The 27,637-nt window shown below is 46.7% G+C and overlaps 2 protein-coding genes and 1 long non-coding RNA gene across 5 annotated transcripts in view; 1 reads left to right on the top strand and 2 right to left on the bottom strand.

The window, feature by feature from the left end:
- The window catches only part of RFFL (ring finger and FYVE like domain containing E3 ubiquitin protein ligase), a 36,609-nt gene extending 22,570 nt beyond the window's left edge, over window positions 1-14,039 (bottom strand). The window contains exons 1-2 of one of the 3 annotated variants that reach the window (XM_083588130.1): window positions 13,811-13,915; window positions 11,733-11,806 (exon numbers count right to left, since the gene is read on the bottom strand). The gene's annotated coding sequence lies outside the window, so the exon portion shown is untranslated. Of the gene's footprint in view, window positions 1-9,926; window positions 10,129-11,732; window positions 11,807-13,810 lie in introns of those variants that run through there. The other 2 variants (XM_083588129.1, XM_083588131.1) reach the window with 2 other exon arrangements.
- LOC310750291 overlaps window positions 1-24,116 on the top strand; it is a 39,942-nt gene extending 15,826 nt beyond the window's left edge. The window contains exon 2 of the long non-coding RNA XR_014542043.1: window positions 24,072-24,116. This is a non-coding gene — a long non-coding RNA (uncharacterized lncRNA). The remainder of the gene's footprint in view (window positions 1-24,071) is intronic.
- On the bottom strand, window positions 16,246-26,946 carry RAD51D (RAD51 paralog D). The gene is made up of 11 exons (XM_083588132.1): window positions 26,831-26,946; window positions 25,584-25,677; window positions 23,968-24,029; window positions 22,522-22,640; window positions 21,344-21,425; window positions 20,789-20,923; window positions 19,816-19,911; window positions 18,479-18,569; window positions 17,915-17,985; window positions 17,127-17,294; window positions 16,246-16,606 (listed from the first exon to the last, which is right to left on the bottom strand). The coding sequence occupies exons 1-11, from the start codon at window positions 26,837-26,839 to the stop codon at window positions 16,544-16,546; spliced, it is 990 nt and encodes a 329-aa protein (XP_083444258.1). The 5' UTR covers window positions 26,840-26,946; the 3' UTR covers window positions 16,246-16,543.
- Window positions 26,947-27,637: the final 691 nt, after the last annotated feature.

The following is a 27,637-nucleotide window of genomic DNA, read 5'->3' as shown; positions in this document are numbered from 1 at the left end:
GTACCAACCAAGCACGTACATAGACCAGCACAGGAAGACCAACCTGGAACCATTTTGATTCCTAAACTGAGTAAATGTTTTCTCTGCAAGGTCAAAGTGGGAAACCTCCCCATTGTCTCTTTCCTCACAAATCCTGTCTTAAGGGCACATTTAAGATATGAATAGGGTGTGATCCTGTGATCTGGTCCAGGAACTAAGTATTTATCACTACAAAAGAATGGCCAGGCTCCCCAGGCAATCCAGTCAAGTAACCTGCCAGACAGGAGATAAACGACAGGAGAAAAACAACATTCAAATTTCTGTTTTAAGACTGCCTTTTCTGTGATGTAGGTATGATGTATCTGGAGGGTGGTCTTAGGTTATACCACTTCTGTGATGTATGTATGTTTCTGGGGGTGGTCTTGATCTACAGGGTGGCAATTTCAAAAGTCTTTATAAGACCTTGCGCGCCATTGTTCTGGGTTCCTCCTCCTCTCCTGCGGGTGAGGGGAGCACCCTGTTGCAACAGATCAATAAAGATCAAGCTTACTAGCTGCTTTGCTTCTCAATATGTTGGCCTCTGGTTATTTTCTCCTACCAATAAGGAACCTACGTAAGGACTCTATATGGGCTCTTGGATACCCCATAAGGGGAAAGGGCAATTTTTGTTTACAACACTACTGAGCAACCCCACAGGGTCAGTGCTGGAGTGGGGTGGCACCGATCTGGGCCGGAATTTTTTTGCAACTAATTGCTGGTTGGGGGTTAGTTGCATTATCTGTGTGGTTGGTGGGAATGCTGGAGAGCGAGGTTTGTATGCGGAAGACTGTTGAGGATGCATTCGTGAGAGGTTTCCCACAGGCATCTGGCTGGCCACTGTGAGAACAGGGTACTGGACTGGGTGGGCCATTGGCCTGATGCAGCAAGCTCTTAAGTTCTTCGGCAAGCGCAAGCAAGCCAGAGGAGGAGATTGCAAGTTAAATGGAGCACAACTCAGCACAGATCAACTCTGTAGAACACCATGCTTACTGTTCCCATAAATGCAGATCTGCTTATTATCCGCATACATAAATGCCTGCATCTGCTCCTTGTATGCTTTCTTCCACCAAAGCAGACACTTTATGAGAATTCTTTGCCAACCAGAACATATTGTCCTGAGACAAAGGTCCCGGTTTACGCAAGTGGGCATGAAACAACCCAGGAGAACAGAAGGACGGACGGCCATAAAAGGGAGCATTCGGGGTGGGGAAGAATATTATGCTTCACTGCTTATTTTATACAAATGGTTGAGACTCAGGTCTGCTAATTCCCACACACCAACCTCTTTCCAATGAAAAGAGGTGTTCATCCAGGCTAGACCATATATAACAGAGATAGATAGATAGATAGATAGATAGATAGATAGATAGATAGAAAGAATACTTCCTGTAAGAAAATCTAAGTGAAGAGCAAGCATACATAAAAATTAAGGAAAACCATGAAACAAGTTTCCAAAGCATAATAAAAAAATTATAAACTAAGATTACAAAGCACAACGATCCTTTGTTGTAGATTTTATGAGCTGCAACCTGTGCACTTGTTTATTTAAAAAATAATTTTAAAGAACATGCAGCGTGCAATGCTAAAGGCCAAGCTAGACGCAGAAGCAGAAGTAGCCTGTCAAAACTAGGGAGCCCCCAACTGCCTATCAAGGCAGGGGCAGCAGGGAGGAGAATGCTGAACCCTCAGCTCCCCACTCCATGCAGATTTCTCCCCAACGATTTTTTATTTTCCCCTGGTTGGCAGCCACTAACAGCAGTATAGTAGGAGTAGCACATAAGAACCTAAAAAGAGCCTCCTGGATCAGGCCAATGACCCATCTAGTCCAGCAACCTGTTCTCACAGAGACCAACCAGATGGCCCAATGGGAAATCCACAAGCAGGATCCAAGCACAAGAGCCCTCTTCCCTCCTGTGGCTTCCAACAACTGGATTCAGAAAAACTGCTGCCTCCAACTGTGGAAGCTGAGCCCTTTGGAATTTCAGGCTCCAAAGCAAGGGTCAGCAAACTTTTTCAGCAGGGGGCCGGTCCACTGTCCCTCAAACTTGTGGGGGGACAGACTATATTTTGAAGGAAAAAATGAACGAATTCCTATGCCCCACAGAGATGCATTTAAATAAAAGGGCACATTCTACTCATGTAAAAACACACTGATTCCCGGACCGTCGCGGGCTGGATTTAGAAGGCAATTGGGTTAAGAAGGCACTAGGTTGAGCAAAGCTGAGATCGGCCTTTGGTCTGATCCAGCTAGGATTAATTAGATAATTTGCAGGACACATGCCTATCAGCAGCTATTAAGCACAAGGACCCAGGAAAGGAGCCTTCAAATTCAGAGGCAGTCGATCTCACTATCGGACTCTGAGGATATACAGATGAGGGTTACCTTCATGCTTTAATGGCAGGCTTCCCAGAAGTGTCTGGTGGGCAATCACAAAAAGCACGTTGATGAACTAGGGGGTCCATCTGCCTGATACACTAAGGCTCTCCAATGTATAATACACATTATAGTTATTGGATTTGGCCAGGGCAGTAAAAAAAACCACCAACAACAACTTTAAAACAAATTAGAAACAAACAGGATCTCCTCACAACTGACAGCATTAATCTTTCAGCCTCCAGATGCCAAAAGGAAACATTTTTCATCATGTGCTCCATACTGGGTACACCCATTAAAAAACTCACTTGCACACCTCAGACTTGCTAAACTGCAAAACAGTCCCACTGGCACACCCATGTTTATCCAGCATGAAAAGTGGTGATGGGATCCAAGCATTTTGCAAACAACCCTAGGCCACCCTCACTTCCCACAAAACCTCAGCACTGGTCAGTTTTGAAAGCCACGACAATTCAAAACGTCAAATCACTGGCAAACTGTCTGCAGACAGTTTGTGCCTTTTGCCTTAAGATAAACAGTCCCGTTGGCTTGAGTGGTCATAGAGGGCTCCTTTCAGAATATTCCACAACTGGGAACAGCTGGAACACAGGCAAGAAACCCTCCAGGCACGAATGCACAGCCACCCACCCGCTGCTTTCTTATCTACCGAAACAAGCTCTCATGAAAAGCCTCTCTGCAGCCAAGCATCATTTTGGTCACCACACCCACCCTACAAATTAAGAAGAGTCGACTTTATCAACCGCTCTTGGGGTTTCAGGCGCTCCTCGTTCTCAAAGCTAGAAACCTGCTGAGGTGCATCTTCTGCAATACAGTGACAGCCGAACGGCTTTGCACAGAAATAGGGGCATAGCTCAGGAACAGAGCGTCCCTGGCTTTGCAGGCAAAAGGACCCAAATTCAATCCCTGGAAACTCCAGATAAGCCAGACATGTGGGAGACCTTTTCTTCAGACCATCTCCCACCTTCCCTGAAGTAGGGGGGGTGGGACTCCATCAGAGAGGGTAAAAGCCAGAAGTGAAGGTAGGAGACAGCATCCCTCTGAATATCAAATTGCTATGAACTGCAAGTGCTGTTGCACACTGCTCTTCCTTGCAGGCTTCCCAGAGACATCGCTGGCCATCGTGAGAAAAGCTTGCTGGGCGAGGGCCAAAGTCCAAGGAATAGATCAGTGGTTCCAAAAATGGGCAGTACTCATGGGCATAGCCAGGATTTTTGTTATGGAGGCAGGGCTTGGTTGAGGGGGGCAGGACTTTTGTCGGAGTTCAGAACCAGCGTGATTGGTCAGTTGGTTAAGTATTTCTATTGTTTTATTTGACCTAGGGGAGGCAGCTGCCTCCCCTTGGCTACGCCCTTGGCAGTACCATCTCCTGGGGGGGTGCTAAGGAGCAAGGGGGCGCCAGGGGGCGCTGGAGATGTAAATGGCTATAAGGTCTTGAATAGCTGATATCATTGGATCAAGTTCATCAATTTTGTTAAATTAAAAAAAAATACAAATAGATACAAAACAAATAATAAGCGTCTATCCATATTTCAATTCTTATTCTTTTCTAATTGACTTCCTTCGTCCTCACGCAGGTCTAATTTCATATTTGGTAAACTGTTTCTTTCTCATTTCCTTTTTCCTACTTTTCTCTATATTTTATATGTTTACACCATATTTTGTTTTGCAAAAATTACTCAAAGCAAGTCCAGGTATTGATTTTAGGACACTGCTTTTTTAGATAATCTCTATATTTTCCCCATTCTTTTTGGAATGCTTGTTTAGATTGTCCCCTAATTGTATCCATCATTTTGGCCAATTCAAGGTAATCAAATACCTAATTTATCTTGCCACTCTTTTTTGTTGGTACCATCTCTTTTTTCCAATTTTTTTGCAATTAAGATTCTCGCTTCCGATGTTGCATACAGGAATACTCTCTTATTTTCACTTGCCATGTCGGAGTCTAATATGCCCAGCAGAAATACGCTGTGCGACCCAGGATTTTTAACACAGATGCAACTGGGTTTGCCTGGCATCAGAAGCAGTTAACACTACCCACAACCACCTCTCCCACTCTAGGAATTCAAGTGCTCAGCAGGTTGCCCAAGACACAGAAATGAAGAAGAAAAGGGCTCAAGGTGATATGCATGATACAAGACCCATCCTGGGAACAGGGCTGGGGGGGAGGGGGGGACGAGGACAAGTACCAGTAAGAAGCAACAGTTGATAAGGGCAACTCTGTATAGGGAATGCTGATGAGTGATTGCTTCTAGGGGGCTGTGGCTCAGTGACAAGGACCCCAGTTCGGATCCAGCACACTCATGCTTTGCACACAGAAACAGTTCAATCTCTGGCTGCACTTGTTGAAAAATAATTATGCCAGGTAGCAAGACTGGATTCTAATTCTCAGTGTGAAGTAGCTGTTAGAGCATGGGTAGGCAAACTAAGGCCCGGGGGCCGGATCTGGCCCAATCACCTTCTAAATCCGGCCCACGGACGGTCCTGGAATCAGCGTGTTTTTATAAGAGCAGAATGTGTGCTTTTATTTAAAATGCAGCTCTGGGTCATTTGTGGGGCATAGGAATTTGTTCATTTTTATTTTTTTCAAAATATAGTCCAGCCCCACACAAGGTGTGAGGGACAGTGGACCGGGCCCCTGCTGAAAAGGTTTTCTGGTCCCTGTATTAGAGTGTCAGACTAGGACCTGGGAGATCAGGGTTCAAATCCTCACTTGAAGCTCACTAGGTGCCCCTTGGGCCAGTAGCTGCCTCTCAGCCTAACCTACCTCATATGTTGTTGTGGGGTGTAAGCCCTGGCATATTCAGTTAAATGGTGGCAAGGATTGAAAGACATCTCTTTCTCTTTCTTGGGGAAGGACTATAGCTCAGTGGTAGAGTGTCTGCCTTGCATGCACAAGGTCCCAGGTTCAATCCCCACCAGCATCTCCAGCTAGGAAGATTCCTGTCCGAAACTGAGGAGCCACTGCTGGTCAGTGTAGAGGCTATACTGAACTGCAGACAATATACTGACCTAGATGGAGCAATGGTCTGACTTTGGATAGGGAAGCTTCCTGTGTTCCTTTGTTCTCTCTCTCTGCCCACAGGCCTCGGAGAGCCATCTTGGGCTATCTTGTAGAAATGAATGCACTAATGACTTCCAACTTGGAGGGCTTTAGAAGGGGATTAGGCTAATTAATGAGAGATAAGGCCAGCAACAGCTACTGAATCAGGGCTTATTTGGAATAAAGCAGCTTGATGTGTTCAAAGCAACATGATACTCATCTTAAGTATGAGATAATCTTAAAATATTGTTGCATGCCACCCCAATCTCCAAGCCATGTGAGATTCCAGAAGTTCCAGGTGCTTAGCCATGGTTTGCATTTCTTTCAGAAATTAGGCACAGGAGGGATTGTGGTGTCTTTACGATATATGGGGTTTTTTACACATATATACAACCTCAGTCCAGATGGAGCAATTGTAGAGCACTAACATCCTATTAGCGTCTTAAGGACAGCACTGGATTCAACAGACAGCAAAAAGCCATCCTCTGTGTCTCTTAGTTCCAGCATGTCATGCCCAGCTCACATAGAGTTCTGTCCCTCCCTCTCCTTCTTACTGCTAAGGACCTCCCCCCAGTCTACTAGCACCCAGCAAAGGAGCCCCTCTCCCCTTGCCTGACAGTCTTGTCCTCTGATGGTTTTCTGGATGTGCCATCAGCGGCTTTTGTCCCCTGCTAATGGCCCATCAACTAGCTCTGCAGAGCTGACTTGCATAACTAAATCTAGGGGGTTTCAGTGCTTGGTAAAGTTTAATCAGATCTGACTCTTACTAAATCCAGGAATTATGGGGAGGATCTGGCATCCAGCAATTTAGGGGGGATCTGCCCCCCAAAAAACCCATAACAATATCTACATTATGATACAAGCATGTGCATGTAAAAACAATTGGAAAATATACAACTGGATGGGATGGCAGGTTCAGACACAAGCATCAAGACCTGCTCTTTGATTCCAGTGCAATTCAGATGAGGCTAGCAAGGTTCAGATCAGCAAAAGATGTCACACTTGAAAGTGACCATATCATCAGATTCGACTCCAGGAAAATGACCTCTTACTGTTTCATAAGCAGGGCACATCACAGATTCTTTCCAGACAAGCCAAAGCTAAGATTCCAATGCTTCTGTGTACTGAAACAACAGATGCCAAGATTTGGTGCTAAAAATGAGAGCCAGTGTGGTGTTAGGGCATTGGACTATGACCTGGGAAGCCAGGGTTCAAATCATCACTCAGCCACAAAGCTCACTGGGTGACCGTGGCAAGCCATCCTCTCTCAGCCTCACAGGGTTTTGGAGAGGAGGAAATGGTGGGGCAGGGGGACCATGTACACCACCTTGAGCTCCTTGGAAGAAAATGTTGTTTAAAAATGGAATAACTAAATCATTGTGGGGATGGGGCGGGTTATAAAATGTGGTAAACATGGACGACTCTACACTGTGGACTCCACACCTCCACATTAATGCTTCTGAATTCCAGTTGCTGGAAACCACAGGAGGGGAGAGGGCTCTTGCGCTCAAATCCTGCCTGCCTATTTCCCACAGCATCTGGTTGGCCACAATGAGAACAGGATGCATTGACCTGATCCAGCAGCCTCATTTTATGATCATCTGAGATGCGATCCTACACCCATTAGAAGAGTAAAGTCCACTCCAAGAAAACACACTTAGGAATGTTAATCCTCTCAAGCCCCCTACCCTGCTTCAATTTCAACTCATTTCAGTCTGATTCCCCACCCATTTAAAAAAAACTTTTAAACAAGTCAGAGCTTATAATAATTAAGGCGCTCCCATGAGCTCCAAGTAAATTGACCATGTACACAAAGCTCCCCCCCCCCCCAGGACATTACCACAAGGGCATGACACTTTAAAGCAAGGATCTGCCCAGTTTATAGCTCAGGTGAGTGAGGTCAGTCAGGCAGATGGAAGCGGCAGAACGGGTGAGATGAAATCAGAAGGGGAGGACCCTAATTTTGGAGGTTTTCTAAATTTCTTCCACTTCCCATAAATTCCTTGTTCACTCTTCCATTTGCTTGTTGAGACCATATGCTTTGAGCAAGTACCCCATTTCAAAAAGGGCACAGGAGAAGTTGCTGCTACATCTACTTTAGTATCACTCACACTGACTGGCAGCAGCTCTCCAGGGTTTCCCAGCCCTACCTAAAGAGAGTCAGTGGTGGTGTGATGGTTAGAGTGTTGGGCTAGGACTTGGGAAACCAGCGTTCAAAGCCACCACCTGGTCATGAAGCTCACTGGGCAACTTTGGGGGTCAGTCACTGCCTCTCAGCCTAACCTACCTCGCAGGGTTGTTGAGGAGATTAAATGAGGAGGCAAGGAGAACTATGTATGCCACCTCAAGCTCCTTGGGAGGAAAGGTGGGGTATAAAATCAATAAAAAGAGGTGTCAGGAATCAAACCTTGCTCCTTCTGCATGCACAGCAGGTGCTCTGTCCCTGAACTACCGGTCTGTCCCAAAATAAATTGCCTAGGTAAATAAAATTGTATGTGTGTGCTCTCCACACATGCAGTACCTAAAAGGTTGGCATCACATAGATCTGGTTCCATGCAAGCTGTAAGTAACTGTTACCACATCTATGTTCTTTAAAATGTCTTGTCATGTGCCTGGTTATACACACAGCCAACAGTAGCAGAAGTACCTGGTCATCCACCCCCCAAAAAATTATTTAGAACATTGGTACTCCGCTCTTCAGCCCAAAAGGCTCCCAGAGCGGCTTATATACAATCAAAACAAGACAGTCCCTACCCACAGGCTTACAATCTAAAAATAAACATGACACACAAGGGGAAAGGGTGAGGGAGGGAAGAGGAAAATAAAAATCACAACTCAGGCACCAATTTCTAAACAAGGAGGTGCCAAATGGAGCTGGGCCTCCAGCAAAGCTCTGAGATGGAGAGAATGAACAGCAGCCTTCCATAATAAGGAAGCTATTTAAGTTTTAGAGAAGACCCATCAACAACAAGCAGCAACAAGAAAAGAGGAAGTGTACAGCCTGCTCCCTGATGCCGCAAGCCCCTTTACCTTTCAGAAACCCATTAAATTGTATGGGATTGCCATGTTCCAGCCCCAGAGGTAGCAAACACGTACGCAGCACAGCAATTACAGACACAACAAGGCTTCTGAGCCTGTTTCTCCAGAGCAATTAAGTCATTATTCACTGTCAGTGCTACATCGGCCCACATAGCCATTATGCTCCCATTGTTATCAAGAGGAGGGTCCAAGCCATGTTGATTCCTGTGCTTCCTGCTCTTCCTTTTGCCCCACCGAAGCTATGTAGGAAGCTGTCTTATTCAGAGTCAGGCTGTTTTTGTCTACACTGACTGGCAGCAGCTCTCCAGGGTTTCAGGCAAGGGAGAATCTCAGCCCTACCTGAAGATGCCACTAGGGACTGAACCTGGGACTGTCTACATGTACAGTAGATGCTCTTACCTTTAGGATCCCCTGCTTTACCCATTAAAATGAACAAGCAAGACTGAGCCAGAGGCTGAATGCTGACCTTAGCTGGAGCCTGGCAACATGCCACCGTCTTCTGGGCGGTTGAAGATAACTTCAAGTAAACAAACACCGTATTTTTCAATCCAAAGCCCAGCGAGAGAGACTGCTGAAACCCAAACGCCATTTCCTCCAGTTCCTTATTTATGTTCAGCAGGAACAGGAGAAAGGACAACGGCGCAGTGTGTGCATTAAACGGTCCTGAGGGCAAAGCCCACGCCAAAACACCACACCAAAGCATGTACTTCTACATGTAAACATGTTCAGTTTTACAGCAAATTACAGATGTGTGTTCGGTTCCCGATAAAAAGCTGCTGCACACCAGCTTAATGGTGGAGAACTTGCCTCAATGCTGCTTCAACAGATGGGCGAGTACACCATAAGGAATAAAGTGCGCAGCAACTTATAGCAGGGCAGTGAACAAATTCAACCATGAGGTTTTGATAGTGGCAGGAGAGATAAAGCCATTTCACACCTGACTCACAGGTTAGCAAGCAATTTTTTTAAATTCTTTTTTTCAAGAGTCAGCCCCATTGTCCAAAGTCCCTCTAAACATTTCCTCTTCACAGCCTGCAACAGCGGGCAACTGATTAGAGAAGGAAGGTCTACGCCTTGATTTATACCATGATGAACAGAAGCAAGACTTTAATACAATTTTTATCCTGCTTGATTGTGAAAAAAAGAAAAAAGCTCAAAGCAGTATACAAAAAAAAAGAGTAAAACAATAAAACTATCAGGAAAACACAACTACCTATAACTTTAAAAATAAAATCGATGCTAAAACAGATTAAAAAAACATGTCAATATTCTACATATCTAGGCAGGCTTGTTTTTAGGAGGTGCCAAATAGTGAAGATGCCTGCCTGGTGTCAAGAGGCAAGGAGTTCCAAAGCGTGCCTGCTTATATGGGATCTCACAGAAGTTCCCACTGATCATCAAAGAACAGTGTAAATTCCCTTCCACATGACTTACCCAACTCACATGGATATCCTTTATTTCCAACATACTCACGCCTTCCATATGTTTTTAGACTACAACTCTTATCAGCCGCAGACAGCAGCCTACATTTCCAGTCTACATTGCCACACACAGAGTTCCAGCACTCACAGCAAACAATATTTACCACTCTGTGCTGACTCATAGGGCACACACTTCTCTGAGCTGCCACTGCGCATTACTACTAAAAATTGAAAGTAGAGCACGCATTTTCGTTCTCAATCTGCTCCCAAAACGGAAAGTGCAATTTCCTCTGAAGAAGTGTGCAACGAAAGGTGTTGGCACCAACTCAACTTAAAGTGCGTTCACACCCAGACTTTATTTCAGCTGTCTTGGCTCCTGTACTTAAGCACTGCCCCCAAAATAGGACATTTTGCCACAAGCGTCTGAGGACAAGATGGAGGGCCGTCAACCAAATGCCGGCAAATGGGGAAGTCTCATCCAGGGCACCCAAGGGGAGCAACTTGGCATAGGGAAGATGTAAAACAGGCCTGTGGCACACCCAGCTTTGATTTCCAACAAAGAAGAATGGGCAGAGGAACAAAGAGGAATGGCAGCAGCCCCTCTCCAGTACCCACCGCCTGAGGCAATTTCCTCAGTCAGTATAATGATAGTACCGGCCCTGAGAGTTAATGGGATAGGTAATGAGGACAGTACAGAAGAACATTATGGTGGCAGGAGAGGACATTTACACTGATGATGTTTGTAGGATCATGTGATTTCATCTTGCATTAATAGCCAAGGTAAGGATTTCCCATAACATACCAAATCCTATCCATGGCCTGTTTTTAAGAAGAGTTGGCCAATACTACAGCAAAGCACTGGACAAACCCACAAGAGGCATTGGGGTATGATTACATTCGTGGTATCTGTACTTCTACAATCATTTTCCCTGCTCTGCCACCCAGACAAAACACTCTCAAAACCATCCACAATCCAGCCCCAGTGTTAAGTGACCCCCAACAAATATTCCCAACCAAACCCATTCAAATTCTTAAACAGAGACTGGATGGCTGTCAAGGATTCCTTAGCTGTGATTCCTGTATTATAGGGATTGAACTAGATGACCCTTGGGGTCCCTTTCAACTCTACAATTCTATGATTATACCAAGGTGAATAGCTCAGTTGGTAGAGCATGATCCTCTTTATCAAGGGCCAAACCCCACACCAGGCAGAAGATTCCTGCATTGCAGGGCGTTGGTCTAGATGACCCTCACAGTCCCTTCCAACTTTACAATTCTATGAGTCTATGGCTCTCCTTCACTACAGGATTTTAAAAAGAGTTTGGATAGTCATCCGTCAGGGATTCTTAAGCTGTGATTCCAGCATTGCAGGGAGTTGCACTAGATCAGAGTTCAAGGAAGCATTCCAGACAGGAAAAAACACTGGAGGAGGGTGCAAGGCAGGGCCAGTGAGGGGTGGGGCCTGGGAAGAGGGGGCAGAGCTTTGGGAGAGTTCCAAGGACCAGACAGCAAGGCCCAGAGAGTCCTATGTGTGAGACTCTCCATCCCTCTCCTATAGCTGCAACTCTGCCCCAAAGATTCTCCACGGCCATCTGCCAACCTAAAAAAATCACCTCTCTAAAGAAGCAACAGCCACCTCCCTTCACCTTCTTGCTGCTGCTCCAATTAACCTCCCTGCCCTACTAACAACCTCCTCATTGCCACACCCAAAATCCCAGCCCTACAAATTCTGCTCTCTTCCCCAACTGCCCCCAAACCATGGTATCTCCAAAGTGAAAGTATTATTATTATCCCCAGTTTTTTATCATTTATATCTCACCTGTCCTCCAGGCAGCACATGGCTCTTCCTGCTCCCCATTTTATCCTCACAACGCTCCTGTGAGGTAGGTTAGCCTATAGGAGACATCAACCAGCCCCAAGTGACCCAGTGAGCTTTGTGACAGATTGAGGGGGATATGAACCCAGTTCGCCTCCTCTCTGGAATTGCTAACCGCTAGGCCACATGACCCGGAAGCTGTACGCCAGCTCCCTCGGCCAATAAAGCAAGATGAGCGCCGCAACCCCAGAGTCGGTCACGACTGGACCTAATGGTCAGGAGTCCCTTTACCTTTTTAGGCCTCTCTGACCATCTCTCCAACCACCAGAGAGGGACAGACACACACACACACAATTAGCTATCTTCAGATATCTGAGGTGCTGCTGAGCAGAAGGCAAAGCAAGCACTTACTGAGTTGCTCCAAGGGGCAGAGCTGGAATATCCACATTGAAACGGTAGGGACTTATTTCAGCTAAGCATTAGTGGAACAGGCTACCTCAGAAGGTGGGGGGTGGCTATACTTCTCTGGAGGCGTTTCATCAGAGGTTGGACGCCACTCCATGAAGCTGTAGTACGCTATATTATAAGAACAGTAGCTCCATGGGAGAGTACCTGCTTGGCTTGCAGAGGCCCCAGGTTCATTCCTCAACATCTCCCGGTAGGGCTGGGAAACAGTCCGCTGCCTGAAACCCTGCAGAACTGCTGCCAGCCTGCACGGACAATACTGAGGGAGATGGACCAACAGTCTGACTCAGTAGAAGACATCTTCCTATGTTCCTAGGAAGGGATATAACTCAGTAGCAGAGCACCTGCTCTGCATGCAGAAAGACCCCATGTTCAATGCCCAGTGGCATCTCCAGGTAGCACTTAGATTCCCCTCTGCCTGAAAACCTAGAGAGCTGCTGCCAGTCAGTGTCAACAATACTGAGCTAGATAGACAAAAGGGTCTGACTTGGTATAAGGTCACTGAAGATCAGAGGAAGATGCTGTCTACACTGACTGGCAGGCAGGATTCTTTCCCCAGCCCTACCTGAAGATGCCAACGGAGACTGAACCTGGGACATTCTGCATGCAAAGCAGGTGTTCTACCACTGAGATACAGCCCTACACTGAACAAGATGCTGGACTAGACTGTACTCCTCTATCAGTTGCTTCCTACTGTCATCCCATGCACAGGCACCCAGCCCTGTGAACTCTGATGCCCCTCCTCCCAGCAAAATATCTTTGAAAGCAAAAGCTAGACACCAATCTCCGTCCCCAGCCCCAACTTTGCTGCACCCATAGAATCTACTCAACTGCCTCCCCTCTGCTTTCCCTGCTCCATAAACACCCAGACCCTCTTTCAAAACAAGAGCCAGTGCTCAACAACAAACACACACCCAGCCCTCTCATGCTCTACCTCCTGAGCTATCTACTTCGCAACCCCATCGATTCCACACTTCCTCTCACCACCAGACAAACTGGATCTCTCTTTAAAAAGAAGTATGGTGTAATGGTTAGAGTGCTGGACTAGAACTACCCGGAGGCCAGGCTTCAAATCCTCCCACTTGGCCACGAGGCTCACTGGGTCAGCATCTCTTAGCCTAAGCTACCTCACAGGGTTGTTGTGATGATAAAATGAGGAGGGGGAGAACTATGCCCACAACCTTCAAGTGCCTTGGAAGAAAATATGGTATATAAATGTAATGATAATGATGATAATAATAATAGTAGTATTAGTAGTAATAATAAGCCTCTCTCACCTCAGGAGTCTCTGCCCCCTCAACCAACTTAACTTGCTCTCATTAAGAAGCAGGAGCCCCACCCCCTATATTATTACCCTATAATGTCCACATTTCCTCACCACCACCAGTACTGGGTGTCATTAAGGAAAAGGCTCTCCCCATTAAACTTCTGCCACTAACAGACCCCCACAAAAGAAGCCACACCCCCTTATTTCTTCCCACACTCCAGCCCCATAGCTGCCCCCCCATACAATCTCTCTCTCTCATAGCCCAGCAGGCACCGCCTCCTCCCCCCGCCACGCTTTCCGTTGCCCCCCCTCCTTCTACCTTCGGGCCAAGGGAGGGGCCCCTGCTTACCTCCACGGCGCTTCCTCCTTCGCCGAAGGCCGGGCTGCGACTGACTGAGCCAGATGGAGAAGTGGGCGGGCCGCCGGCACGGCTCCGCCCCCTCCGGCCGCCGCCTGGCCTCCCTGGGCAGCGCCGCTCGCTCCCATGGCAACGGGTGGGGAGAGAGGGAGGCGGGGCAGCGTTGGGGAAGAGCGGAAAGCCCCGTCGGGCTTCCGCATCCGCGCGCCCCCTCTCTCTATGGTTGAGATGAGAGAAGGCGGCCAAGCAGTGAGCCACAGAGACGAGGGCTGTCTGGGGGCTAGAGAGACCGACAAGCGGACGCCTGCGTGCGCCTCGCCGCTCCCTAGCGGAGCGGAGGCCGAAAGTCGCCACGAAACAAGGACAAACCACGTTTTCGAATTTCGCTTTGGGCGGTGGGGCGGGATATAAAAATTCCTTTTCAGAATTTTTTTTTAATGGTAGCTAGCATTTTTAAAAAAATTAAAATAAAAAATTGTTAACTATCACTTGTCCACCTCTCTTATTGTCCTCTGTAAGTATCCACTAAAAAATTAACCAAAGGGTGTTCGTTTTTGAGATCATTCCCCCACCCCACACAAACACTTTTAATGTCATGTATTACATTTTGTACTAAATAAATATCATGTTTTATTTTAAGAATACGTGTCTATATGTTCTGCACTTTGAATGTTTTAATTTTATTATTCCTTATTGCTAATTGTACTAATTGCAAACCGTAGTGATATATTTTTTCTATGTGAATTTATGTACATCCTACTATGTGGCTTAAGTTTCGTTATCCTGTTCTGTGCTGCTACAGCCTAGCGCAACAAATTTAAAAAGCTATTCATTGTTTTTATACAAACTTAATGCACTATACATGAGCACACATTACTATCTAAAGAGGAGGTCATAGGAACCTAACCACACTGATCAATAACAGGATTTCAGAATAGTGTGATGAGTATTGTGGGCGTCCCGTCTGGATGATGCGCCTGGTCCCCTACAAAACCTGCATACCTGTATCTGTGAGGATAGACTGTAGAAGAATGAATCTGATGAACCAGTCAGACTAGTTCATTTCTTATGGTGATTGCCTCAGATGACCATTTAAGTACTGCTATTAACATGGCCAAACAGTGAACTCTGTTGCCACAGTGAGAAATGGGCGGGCCTTTTCTCACCTGACATGGTTGGAAGCCACTTCATCCTAAGATGGCGAACAATAATGGGGTGAGCAGCGGGGGCGGGACATGGATGGTGGTGCTGGAAGCCAGAGAGACACATGTTCTGTCTTGAGTTCAGTGGCTCAGAAATACATGTGACCCTGAGAACTAACTAATATATGAAGAAAATAGGATCACAGAATTGTAGATTTGGAAGGGACTCCAAGGGTCTTCTAGTCAATATCCAGCCACTTTTGATTGATGGGGTCTGTGTGGAGAGGGTAACAACGTTCAGATTTTTGGGCATTGAATTACAAGAGGATCTGTCCTGGAGTGTCAACACAAGGGGGCTTGTGAAGAAGGCGCAGCAGAGACTACTTTTTGAGAATTCTAAGGAAAAACCATCTTCCGCAGAAACTGCTGCTTGCCTTCTATCACTGTGCCATTGAGAGCGTGCTCACTTATGGCTTATGTGTGTGGTACGGAAGCTGTACTACCCAGGACAGGATGGGGTTGTGCAGAGTTGTTAAGGCAGCAGAGAGCATTGTTGGCTGCCCACTTTCCACCTTAGAGCAGATTTATGCCACAAGGTGCCATAGGAAGGCACTGGACATAGTGAAAGATCCATCGCATCCTGGTCACTGTCTCTTCGAGCTCCTGCCATCGGGACGGAGATACAGGACGATGAAGACAAGAACGAGCCGTCTGAAGAACAGCTTCTTCTCCAGAGCGATCTCAGCCCTGAATGGGAAGCCTGGACTTTGAAAGTCATCTAATCTTCCTTGCTGTACTATACTGTATTGTTTTAATTAGTGTTTTTATGGAGCAGTCAAGTAATTTCGTTGACCCTGAGAGGGGGCAATGACAATAAAGATATTATTATTATTATTATTATTATTATTATTATTATTATTATTAAACTCCCTGCAATGCAGGAATCTCAAAATGCAGTTCCCCATCCAATTTGATACCATACCAGACCTTGCTTAGCTTTGCAAATGTGCTACCAGTTTTATCGCTGAACCACCAAGGCTGTGACTTGGGGCTTCCCTGGAAACCTAATGAGGAAAAAAGATATGCTGGGGTGTTAATGCTGTGAGCCCCTCCATCCTATGCTCAAGTTATATGTTACGTGTAAATAAAACCATGTATTCTAAAGACACCACAGTCTCCACTGACCTTAATTCTAAGGAAACCAAACTGGTCTTTCGCCACTCGGAGACTGAGGCCCACGCAACAATATCACAGCAAAACAAAGAATAAGAACACAGAGACTCATTTCCTGGAAGTAACAACAATGGTCATCCTATTTCTTTTTTCTTTTTATTCCTCTCAAACCAGAAATTTATCCACATTAAGTTACAGCCAAGTGGAACCATGGCATGGCAACGTAGCCACCTATTGCTATTCCACAAGTAATCAGGAGAATGTCGGTACGTAGAAAAGCAAGGAAGGACATCTCCTGAAGCTGCTCTCTCCACCTCTGGGGTCCTCATCCTGCAAGGGAGCCAGCTGTGATGAAGAGGCAGGGCCCCCTCCATTAGCATCTTCCATCAGGGTCCCTCTCCAGCTGACATCATGCTGCACCTTCCGTCAGATCCCAGTTCCCCAGATCCAGATCTACCCGAATCCCAACAGGCTGCAAAAGACAAAGGACAGAATATAAGGATCAGTCTCTTATTTTATGCAGAGCTGAGGAATGTGCTAATGAAGGGCTGCAAGGTTCCTGGAGCGGAAGCTGCAGGGCTGGCTTCCTCTTAAATCCCATCAGGTCTGCTGAAAAGGCAGCTCTATCAGGCTGTGCCTCCTGCCCCTGAACTACTTCCATTCCAGGTATTCTTTTAGAACAGGCACCCAAATTTCCTTTTTTCCTAATCCTCCCTCCTCCTTTCAGACTGTCTTTCGGATAGTCAGCCTGCAGGCAGGAATTGCCTTATTTTCAGTTGTTTGTATGTAAGCCACTCTGGGAGGTTCTTTTTGGCTGAAAATCCAGGTACAGATGCTCTAAAATGCCCTTTAAAAGCCCAGACCACTCTCAAGAACAGTGCTAGGTCATCTACAATTGCAATTGCTAGATCATCTGAAATTGCCTACCCCATGATTCCACATTACCTTAATCTAGGGATACAGGGGCATGCATGTCCTCCCCAAGTTCTCACCTGCCGAGGACATTTTGTCAAGGACGCAATTCGGGAGGTGCCAGTTCCCCCGCAAGATTCCTTGCTGTCCTCCAACAGCACCCGGGTGCTGGGCACGAAACTCCACGAGCGACCCAGTGCTGGTTTGAGATGGCCATTGCCACTGTCTCTGGTCACGTGATTTGTCAGCTGAAAACAGAGTGGCAAGTTTTAGTCCTCTTTCATTTGCCTTTCAGAGTACAGTGTTACCTCAGGTTAAGCACTTAATTCTTGCCGGAGGTCCATTCTTAACCTGAAACTGTTCTTAACCTGAAGCACCACTTTAGCTAATGGGGCCTCCCACTGCCACCGCGCCACCAGAGCACGATTTCTGTTTTCATCCTGAAGCAAAGTTCTTAACCCGAGGTACTATTTCTGGGTTAGCGGAGTCTGTAACCTGAAGCGTATGTAACCCGAGGTACCACTGTAGTTAGCTGCACAAACCCTTTTTGGGTCTGCTGTACAAGCCCCCCCCCCCCCCATTCTAGAATAATTTAAAATTCCCCCTCAGCCACAAACCTGAATGATTTGGAGGCAGGGCTTCCTGCTTGTGTCAGAATTTGAACCCCAGCCTTCCAGGTCCTAGTCTGACACTCTAACTATACAACCCTGGCTAGGGAGCACTGGGGATGAGTTTATGGGGAACCAAGGAGGCGGTGGCCCAGAAAGATTAGTGAACCACTGATGTAACCCCCTTCTTCTCCTATGCAATCATCAGGGACAAAGTTTTTAAAAAGGCGGGTGTCTAGTGGCTGCTCTCAACCACTTACCACGACAGCCATTCCAAGCTCTCTGGCGAGCGTTTTCATCTCCCACGCCAAATGCATCATGAGGGCCATGCCTGCAGGAAAGACACAAGACGTGGTCCTTGCCATTAACTGCTGTTTCTCCGTGGGAGCAAGGGGTTTTTCAGCCAATCAGGAGAAATGTGCTCATCAGCTTTTGGAGCTCCTCCCCACCCCCAACGCAGCCCCACCACATGCAGCAGTGGCAGGAATATTTCAGGCCACAATCACACCATACGTTTAAAGCGTTACAATACTGTAAAACAGTCACAGCTTCCCCCAAAGAATTCTGGGAACTGAGTTTGTCAAAGGTGCTGAGAGTTTTTAGGAGACCCCTTATTCCGCTCACAGGGGTACAGCTCCCAGAGTTCCCTGGGAAGAGGGATTGATTGTGAAACCTCTCAAGAATAGCTGGCGTGCCACAGGTTCCCCGTCTCTGGTATATAAGATAAACCCAACAGCAAGATTGGGGGGGCTGTCCTCTGTGGAACCCCTTAACCTGGAACAGGCGAGTGCCTGCTGAGAGACAGGGGTGGGCTTGTTGCTTACCGTCAGGCTGCCGACTTCCCAAAAGAGGGTAAACAACAGCGGAGATGGAATCAATCACCAGAACTTTCACTGGCCCAGATGCACTGACAACCTGAGGGAGAATGTGCAGAGAATAATAATAATAATAATAATAATAATAATAATAATAATAATAATAATTTTTTATTTGTATCCCGCCCTCCGCAGCTGAGGCACCAATGATGAAGCAGGGCAAATTAACAGTAGGCCACAGTTGTAGAATCAGAGAATTGCAGGGCCCGAAGGAACCTCAATGTCATCTAGTCCAACCACACACACACACACACACACCCGCAATCCAGGAAATCCAGCTAATGAATCCCTGACAGACAGACATCCCACTTTGGTTTAAAAACCTCCAATGAAGAGAGTCCACCTCCCTCCAATCTGTTCCACTGCTGAACAGCTCTTCCTGCCAGAAAACTCTTCCTGAAGTTTAGTTGGAATCTCCTTTCCTACCATCTGAATCCATTGGTTCAGGTCCTCCTCTCTGGAGCAGCAGAAAACAAGCTCGCTCCATCTTCCATGCAACAGCCCTTCAGATATTTGAAGATGGCTATCACATCTCCTCTCAGTCTTCTCTTCTCCAGGCTAAGCATACACAACTCCTTCAACCGTTCCTCACAAGGCTTGGTTTCCAGACCCTTCATCATCTTGGTTGCCTTCCTCTGCGCACATCCCACAAGGGATTACCTTGGCTCCCCACCAAGGAAATCCAGGACTTCTGCCCCTGGAAAATCTCAGAGCTCAGAAAACTGCAGGGAAATCATTTGTTTTCTGGCACAGAAATTAATTTTGCATTCAGCAAAGTAGCCACTGCAATAGTCCTGGATAGCAGAACCCAAAGGACAGGAGAAAAGAGGTGGTAACAAGATCTGGGGGTGGTGCACAGCTTAAATTAAGATTGACGACTCCGCTCTGCAATGTGTGCTCTCTGTGCCAGGGCTTCCCCCACCCCCCAAAGATGCAAGTTGAGAACAGGGAAGGGTATAGCTGACCATGTGCAGAAAGCCACTCATTCACACACGCAAGTTGAGAACAGGGAAGGGTATAGCTGACCATGTGCAGAAAGCCACTCATTCACACACGCAAGTTGAGAACAGGGAAGGGTATAGCTGACCATGTGCAGAAAGCCACTCATTCACACACGCAAGTTGAGAACAGGGAAGGGTATAGCTGACCATGTGCAGAAAGCCACTCATTCACACACACTCCAACACGTTGGGGATTTCCAGGGTAATATGATGCAACAGCTTGAGCTCTAGAGATGGAAAGCAATGGAGCGTCTTGCAAGCAGGGGAGCACTGGAGAAATCTCACCTGGTGGGCTGCACTGCTGCGGAACTCTTGCAACGCGTCCAGCATTTTATAGGCGTTAAAGACACGGATGACCTGGACCCTCTGCAAAGCCTCTGCCTATGGGTGCAGGGAGGAAAAGCTGTTAAGGCAGACACAGCCAAGAATGTGTCTCATTCTCTGCATTATTTGTAACATATTTATAAATACCACTAGATTGGGAGGGGAACCACAAACTCAAAGCGGTTTACAAAAAACGTACAGGGCTGTACCCAACATTAGTCCGGCTCAGAGTTGTTGGCAGCCGTCTGTCTTGCGAGACCATGGAGGAGTGTGTCTTGGGGGATGAAGTCAAACCATTGGATGGTTGCAGTGACTGCTGTGGTTGCAGAGACCAATAGGGAGAGACATGTTTATTTGCAGCTGGGGCAGAGGAGGGAGTCCGGCTGGGCTGCTGCAGATGCACCACGGCGTTTCTTCTCTCTGTGCTCCCCCAGTGGTCATTCCTCCTCTGGATGTATGACCCAACTCTATGTCTCCAGGCATTGTGGTGGTTTGCAAGGGATTCCCACACAGCAGGGGCTGATGTTGCCAGCCTTCATGTCACATTTGCAGACATCTTTGTAACGCAGAGTTGGTCTGCCAACAGGCCTGATGCCTGAAGCCAGTTTCCCATAGATCACGTCCTTGGGGATCATGCCCTCTTCCAAGCCAGCACAGACGTCACTGAGACAGGAGTGCCAATGTGCTGCAGACGTGGGCTTGGGAGAGCACATCTTGGTTTTGAGAGTAGCCCCACTGAAATGAATATGGCTGAGATCTATTAATTTCAGTGGGTCTACTCTATGTAAAACTTAGATGGATGCCAACCCCTCATTTTGTTTCTATCTAATTTTTATTACGTTAAGAGGAATTTAAAAATAAAATATAACTACAGTAAATGCAGTAATATAAAGAGGCCACAAGAGCCCCTTTGTCCTCTTTGGCTCACACTGACCTGCTCCTGCTCATCCTCAGTCCTCAGTTGAAGGAGCTGCAGCAAACGGGTGGCTGTGAAGCCCCCTGTGGAGTCAATGTACAGAAGGTTCTGCTTGAGGCTGTGGGAGACACTTGCAGCTATGTTGAGACACACCTAGAAATATGGAGAGACAGAGAGCGCACAGAAGCTGAGCTGGGCTAGAGGACCTTTTGAGATGCCTCCCCATGTGATGATTCTATGAAGCACAATCGCCACAAATGTCATTTCCAAAACTGGAAAAGCTCCGGGTGTGAGTTGAACTCCATCCCCCATCAGCCCCAGCCAACATCATTCATCATCATCATCATGGAAATCCCTGTCTATTGATATTACACTTTCTAAACACATTTTTGTTTAGGCAAGCTTAGCCTATTGCTATTTCAACTTTTCGAAGGTCTTCCATTATTGTTGACCATTCTTCTCTTTGATCATTTTATTCTTTTAAACTGCTTTGAGAGCTATTTTCAACCAGAACAGCCACAGTGACTCCGGTGACCTCAGTTGCTGGATTCTCCCCACTCACAAGCGGCCTACCTGAGTTTTGCCAGCTCCAGGAGCCCCCACAAGCTCAGTCACCTCCCCAGTGTACAAGCCAGAGTCCAGGAGCTTGTCCAGGCTTGAACCGCGATGGGAAACGAAAAAGAAAAAATAATCAGAACAGGGAAATAGAATGGCAGAAGGCAGAACAAGGATCATCCAGTCCAGGCCTCTGCAGCACAAGAACCACAGCGAAAGAATCCCTGACAGATGGCCACCCAGTTTCTGTTTAAATACCTTCAACAAAAGAGAGCCTGCCACCTTCTCAGTTAGTCTGTTCCACTGTCAAACAGCTCTTGCCCTCAGAGTTATTCCTAATGTTTAGTCAGTATTTCCTTAATAATAGTGACACCTTGAGCTTGGCCCCATTGCAAATCGACTCACACATGGGCCAGGAATCTCAGACCCATGGGCCATGAACATCCCACCAGGCCTCACTATCTCACCCTCAGAAAGAGAAATGAAGGCCTTGGCATGCCTCTCTCCCAGACAAGACAGAAGAGGAAGGGAGTCCCAGAGAGGTGGTCCAGAAAACAAGAGCAGATCACCATCTCCCAAGGTCCGCAGAAAGTTAGGCCTGGGCCCCCATGGCAGAGGTAAAGGTAAAGGTAAAGGACCCCTGGACGGTTAAGTCCAGTCAAAGGTGACTATAGGGTTGCGGAGCTCATCTCGCTTTTCAGGCCAAGGGAGCTGGTGTTTGTCCACAGACAGCTTTCCGGGTCATGTGGCCAGCATGACTAAACCACTTCTGGTGCAACGGGATACCGTTGATGGAAGCCAGAGCACACGGAAACGCCGTTTACCTTCCCACCGCAATGGTACCTATTTATCTACATGCACTGGCGTGCTTTCGAACTGCTAGGTTGGCAGAAGCTGGGACAGAGCAATGGGAGCTCACCCCATTGCAGGGATTTGAACTGCCAACCTTTTGATCAGCAAGCCCAAGAGGCTCAGTGGTTTAGACCACAGCGTCCCCATGCCACAGAGGCTCACATGAAGCCTCAAATCCTTGTGTGTGTTTGGAAAAAGGAAAGATGCCATAAGGCACATTCTCAGCAGATGTAGAGTTGCCCCACTCTATCCCTTGACATCTCTGTGGTGAAAGCCCTGTCTATTTTACTATTGGACATTAGAGGGAAAGATCCGATAAAGGAGTTGACGGGGTCTGCTCTTGCCTTTTGCTCCCGGTAGACAAGATGGCGGTGGTGTTTTTGAGCTCTTCATAGAGGTCTGCCCCATTGACAGGGAATGAGGCAAACTGGGCCAGCAAGATACGCCTTACTGCAGCTAAGGCCTGAGGAGAAAGCAGAATAAGTCAAGGCCAGGTCTGGAAACTAACCCTCCAACACCATCATTTATTTATATTTATTTACTCTATTTATTGTATTTATACCCTATGGCAAACCATGCCTGACAGTGGAGGTACAGCATAACTGCTGTGGCAAGTAGACATTGGTAGCCTTAATTTGTCTGACCCTCTTTCAGTTGCCATCCCTGTCTCATGTGGGAGGGAGCTCTGTAGTGTAACTATGCACTTCAAGAAGAAGGACTTTATCTGCCCTGAATCCTCCAACATTCAACTACATTGGGTGTCCAAGAGTTTCAGTGTTTTGAGAGAGGGAGAAATAAACTTTTCGCTATTTACTTTCCCCTACATAAGCCATCTGAAAAGCAGCTTAGAAAAAGGTGTGGTGGTGATAATAAACGATGGTAATAATGATAATATGAATAAGAATATCTCTAGCCTTGGCAGAGAGATCTTCGTTCAACTCTTGCTTTGTTGGGAAGCAAGAGAAGAATTGCTACCTGTTTTGTGTGTACTGAGCAATAAAACATTGTCAAAACCATCTGAAAAGACCTGGTGAAGGGTTATACATAAGTGATGTAGCACCTGCCTTTCATGCAGAAAGTTGCAGGTTCAATCACCAGTAGAATCACTGTCACGGCTAAAATGGCCACTGTTTCTTTAATGCTTAAAAAGCTGAGTCAGCATGAGTCCGCGGCCTGCACAGAGTTGTATATATAGAGGGAGAAATGTTAGTTTGGTTGTTGGGTTGGTTGGGTTGGTGAAAGCTGGTAGTGTTAATGTGTGTACAGTTGGTCAGTCACTTTTGCAAAAAGACTTTTAAGAATAAAAGCAGAAAGCACTCTGCAAGGATATTCTTGTGGACTCCTTTATGCCGACAAGGGTCTGAGGACCAGGCTGAGGAGACAAAGGGATGTCAGAACCCTTTCCTTTTTTTTATTTTTACAAACACTGACAATCACCAGGTGGGGTTAGGAGAGACTTCCTGCCTTAAATCCTGGGAGAGCCATTGCTGCCAGTCAGTGTAGTCAGTACTGAGCTAGATGGACCCAAGGGTAGGAATCACTTCAAGGTAGCTTCCGATGTTCTTATTCAACTGAGCCCTTGACTTGGAACCATGAAGACTAGACTCTTAACTCAGTGACAGAACACCTGCTTTGCATGCAGAAGGTCCCAGACTCGGACCCCAGCATCTCCAGGTAGGGCTGGGGTGTCCCCTGAAATCTTGGAAAGCTGCCGCCAGTCGATGCCAGCAGTATAGAGTGAGGTGGAGCAATGGCCTAATTCAGGATAAGGCAGCTTCTTATATACTCACCTTGTACGACAACGAACACTTCTGGGCAATTTCCTCCAGATCTGATGAAACAAGATCTTCCACTGCAAAATGTTGGGGGGGGGGGAGCACACAGAAATAGTCAGCAGCTGGAAACCAGACCCTAACAGTCCCAAACAAAAAATATAGTGCCCCATTTAGGCCACATTTGCACTGTACATTTAAAGTGCTACGACACCACTTCAAACAGCCATGGCTTGCCTCAAAGGATTCTGGGAACTGTAGTTTCTTACAGGTACTGAGACTTCATCAGAGTGTTTAACAGTCAATCTCTCTTCACAGGGAGCTCTGAGAATTTGGCGCTCTTTGAGGGGAACAACTTTTAACAACTCTCAGAGTCCTCAGCGAACGACAGCTCCCATGATTCATTGAGGGAAGCCATGTTTGCTTAAAGTGGTATAATAGCACTTTATGGTACTATTTATGATTTGAATAAGAGGAGCCAGTAGTGTTCCAGGGGCTGCCATGCCCCACCCCAAAACAGTGTGTGTTGTACTTAGGCCACATTCACCCCATCCTTTTAAAGCACTGTGATACCACTTTTAACAGTCATGGCTTTTCCCTGGAAGATCCAGGGAGTTGTAGTTCGTGAAGGGTGCTAAAAGGGTTGTCATGAAACCAGTATTCATAGAGACCCCGTGAAGAGGGATTGATTGTGAAACCACTCTGGGAATTGTATACTATTACTATCAAGAAGGCTGATCGCCGAAGAATTGATGCTTTTGAATTATGGTGCTGGAGGAGACTCTTGAGAGTCCCATGGACTGCAAGAAGATCAAACGTATCCATTCTTAAGGAAATGAGCCCTGAGTGCTCACTGGAAGGACAGATCCTGAAGCTGAGGCTCCAGTACTTTGGCCACCTCATGAGAAGACTCCCTGGAAAAGACCCTGATGTTGGGAAAGATGGAGGGCACAAGGAGAAGAGGACGACAGAGGACAAGATGGTTGGACAGTGTTCTTGAAGCTACCAGCATGAGTTTGGCCAAACTGCGGGAGGCAGTGGAAGACAGGAGTGCCTGGCGTGCTCTGGTCCATGGGGTCACGAAGAGTCAGACACAACTAAACGAGTAAACAACAACACTATCAAGAAACAAACCATGGGGGATGGCTATTGCCACCATAACATGCTCATGGGCTTCCTAGAGGATCCAGCTGCGTACTGACGTCTTTGGTCCAATTTATCAGGATTCCTCTTATGTCCTTCTCCTTTTCCAACCCCCGCCCTTCACCCACTGCACTGTAATTTTTTAAAATTTATTTTTTAAATCATATTGGAAGCTTTTTCAGGCAGGGAGCTATCAGATTTAGTCATTGGGCTTTCTTCAAAAGCCACACTTTGCTGAACAAATCAGAAACAGGGAACCTGTGGCCCTCCAGATGTCATTGGACACCCAACTCCCATTACGGGTTCCTGGCCATACTGGCTGATGGGAGTTGGAGTCCAACAACATCTGCAAAGACAAGACACAAATCATGGTAATAACTGCCCAGAAGCTTCAAAGGCCTCCTCCATCCCCACCCCCAAGATATGGAACAGAGACCCTTCTCATTCCCACGCACCCACCCCAAACTGGCTAAAGGAAGTCTAGTCTTGACCTGTTTTGATGCCGCTGGTCTTCAGATGCTGGAGCATCTCAGGCGTGAGCCCAGGACACAGCCCCACACGGAGGATCATGGCTGGTGTGAAAACCTATGTGGGGGAACAGCAAGAGGCCTGAGTATCTGGAGAGAAAGCTCAGTCAGTAGAACATGAAACTATTAATCTCAGGGTCCTGGGTTGGAATCCCACACTGGGCAAAAAGATTCCTGCACTGCAGGGGGTTGGACTAGATGATCCTCATGGTTCCTTCCACCTCTATGTTTCTATGATTCTTCTATGAACCAGGCAGAGGGCCTTCTTGGTAGTGGTGCCTATCTTGTGGAACGCTCTCCCATCAGATGTCAAGGAAAAACAACTATCTGACTTTTAGAAGACATCTGAAAGCAGCCCTGTTGAGTGAAGCTTTTAATGTTTGATCTTTTATTGTGTTTTTAATGTTCTGTTGGGAGCTGCCCAGAGCGGCTGGGGAAACCCAGCCAGATGGGCAGGGTATAAATTATTATTATTATTATTATTATTATTATTATTATTATTATTATTATTCTGGAGCCACAAGCAAGGACAAATCCTCAGCAACCTACTACGAGAAGCTGCTTTATAGAGAATGAGACCACTGCTTTTTTCCTGCAGATGTTGACTTGTGCCTTACGCTGATGTTGTGTTTGTGTGTGTGTGTTATTTATTGCCCACCTTTAATCTTAAAGTCCCAGAGTGGGTTGTAGCATTAAAAGCAATTTAAAACAACTTGCAGCACTAACAACTTGGCAGCATTACTGTATCTCTACTACTTTAGCACATAGGCTTAATGCATGCCCTGGTGTGTTTTAAATCGTGCTTTTGCGAAGGTTGCAGGTTCAATCGCCAGCACAAAGCTGTGTGAGAACCGCTACCTGAATTCCCTGGGAGATGCTGCCAGTCAGTGTAGACAATGCTGAGCTAGATGGACCAATGGCCTGACATGGTATAAGGTAGCTTTCCATGCTCCTATTTAAATCAGCCCTTGACTTGGAACAATGAGGACTGGTCTCTTAACTCAGTAGCAAGGCATTTGACTTGGGAAGGTCGCAGGTTCAAGTCCCCAGCATCCCAGTACGGCTGGGAGAGACCCCTGCCTGAAAATTTTTGAAAGTTGCTGGCATGCAGCTGGCAGGATGACGTGCAAAGCTGCAACTGCCTGTAAAACCGGAGCCCCAGAAAAAGACCTTCCCTTCCTGCATCTCCAAAAACTTCGGCTCTCACTTACCCCATGCATGCAAACTGAGCGCCTTCTTGCAGCTCTATTTCCTGCTTTATTCCTAGAGCGGCCAGTTCTTTCGCCTTCAAGACCACCAAGTATTGCGCTTTAGCCCCACCTGCCGGCTTGTCGTGGAAGTGACAGCACAATGCTTTCTTGCCTATTTATAGTTACAGGTAAGTAGTATGCAGATGACACAACCTTGATGGCAGAAAGTGAGGAGGAATTAAAGAACCTTTTAATGAGGGTGAAAGAGGAGAGTGCAAAATATGGTCTGAAGCTCAACATCAAAAAAACGAAGATCATAGCCACTGGTCCCATCACCTCCTGGCAAATAGAAGGGGAAGAAACGGAGGCAGTGAGAGATTTTACTTTCTTGGGCTCCATGATCACTGCAGATGGTGACAGCAGTCACGAAATTAAAAGACACCTGCTTCTTGGGAGAAGAGCAATGACAAACCTAGACAGCATCATAAAAAGCAGAGACCTTGCCAACAAAGGTCCGTATAGTTAAAGCTATGGTTTTCCCAGTAGTGATGTATGGAAGTGAGAGCTGGACCATAAAGAAGGCTGATCGCCGAAGAATTGATGCTTTTGAATTATGGTGCTGGAGGAGACTCTTGAGAGTCCCATGGACTGCAAGAAGATCAAACCTCTCCATTCTTAAGGAAATCAGCCCTGAGTGCTCACTGGAAGGACAGATCCTGAAGCTGAGGCTCCAATACTTTGGCCACCTCATGAGAAGAGAAGACTCCCTGGAAAAAACCCTGATGTTGGGAAAGATGGAGGGCACAAGGAGAAGGGGACGACAGAGGA

Source organism: Podarcis filfolensis, assembly GCF_964270895.1.
Source record: "Podarcis filfolensis genome assembly, chromosome: 15".
NCBI classification, from domain to species: Eukaryota; Metazoa; Chordata; class Lepidosauria; order Squamata; family Lacertidae; genus Podarcis; species Podarcis filfolensis.
This window is presented reverse-complemented; position numbering and strand designations above follow the sequence as displayed.

What these genes read in the sequence shown, in the direction of transcription:
- RAD51D (XM_083588132.1), bottom strand. An exon ending in AGTGTTCGTTGTCGTACAAG is followed by an intron (nt 22,641 to 23,967) that starts GTGAGTATATAA and finishes CTTTCTCCTCAG; the next exon opens with GCCTTAGCTGCAGTAAGGCG. An exon ending in AGCTTGGAATGGCTGTCGTG is followed by an intron (nt 17,295 to 17,914) that starts GTAAGTGGTTGA and finishes CTCTGTTTTCAG; the next exon opens with CTGACAAATCACGTGACCAG.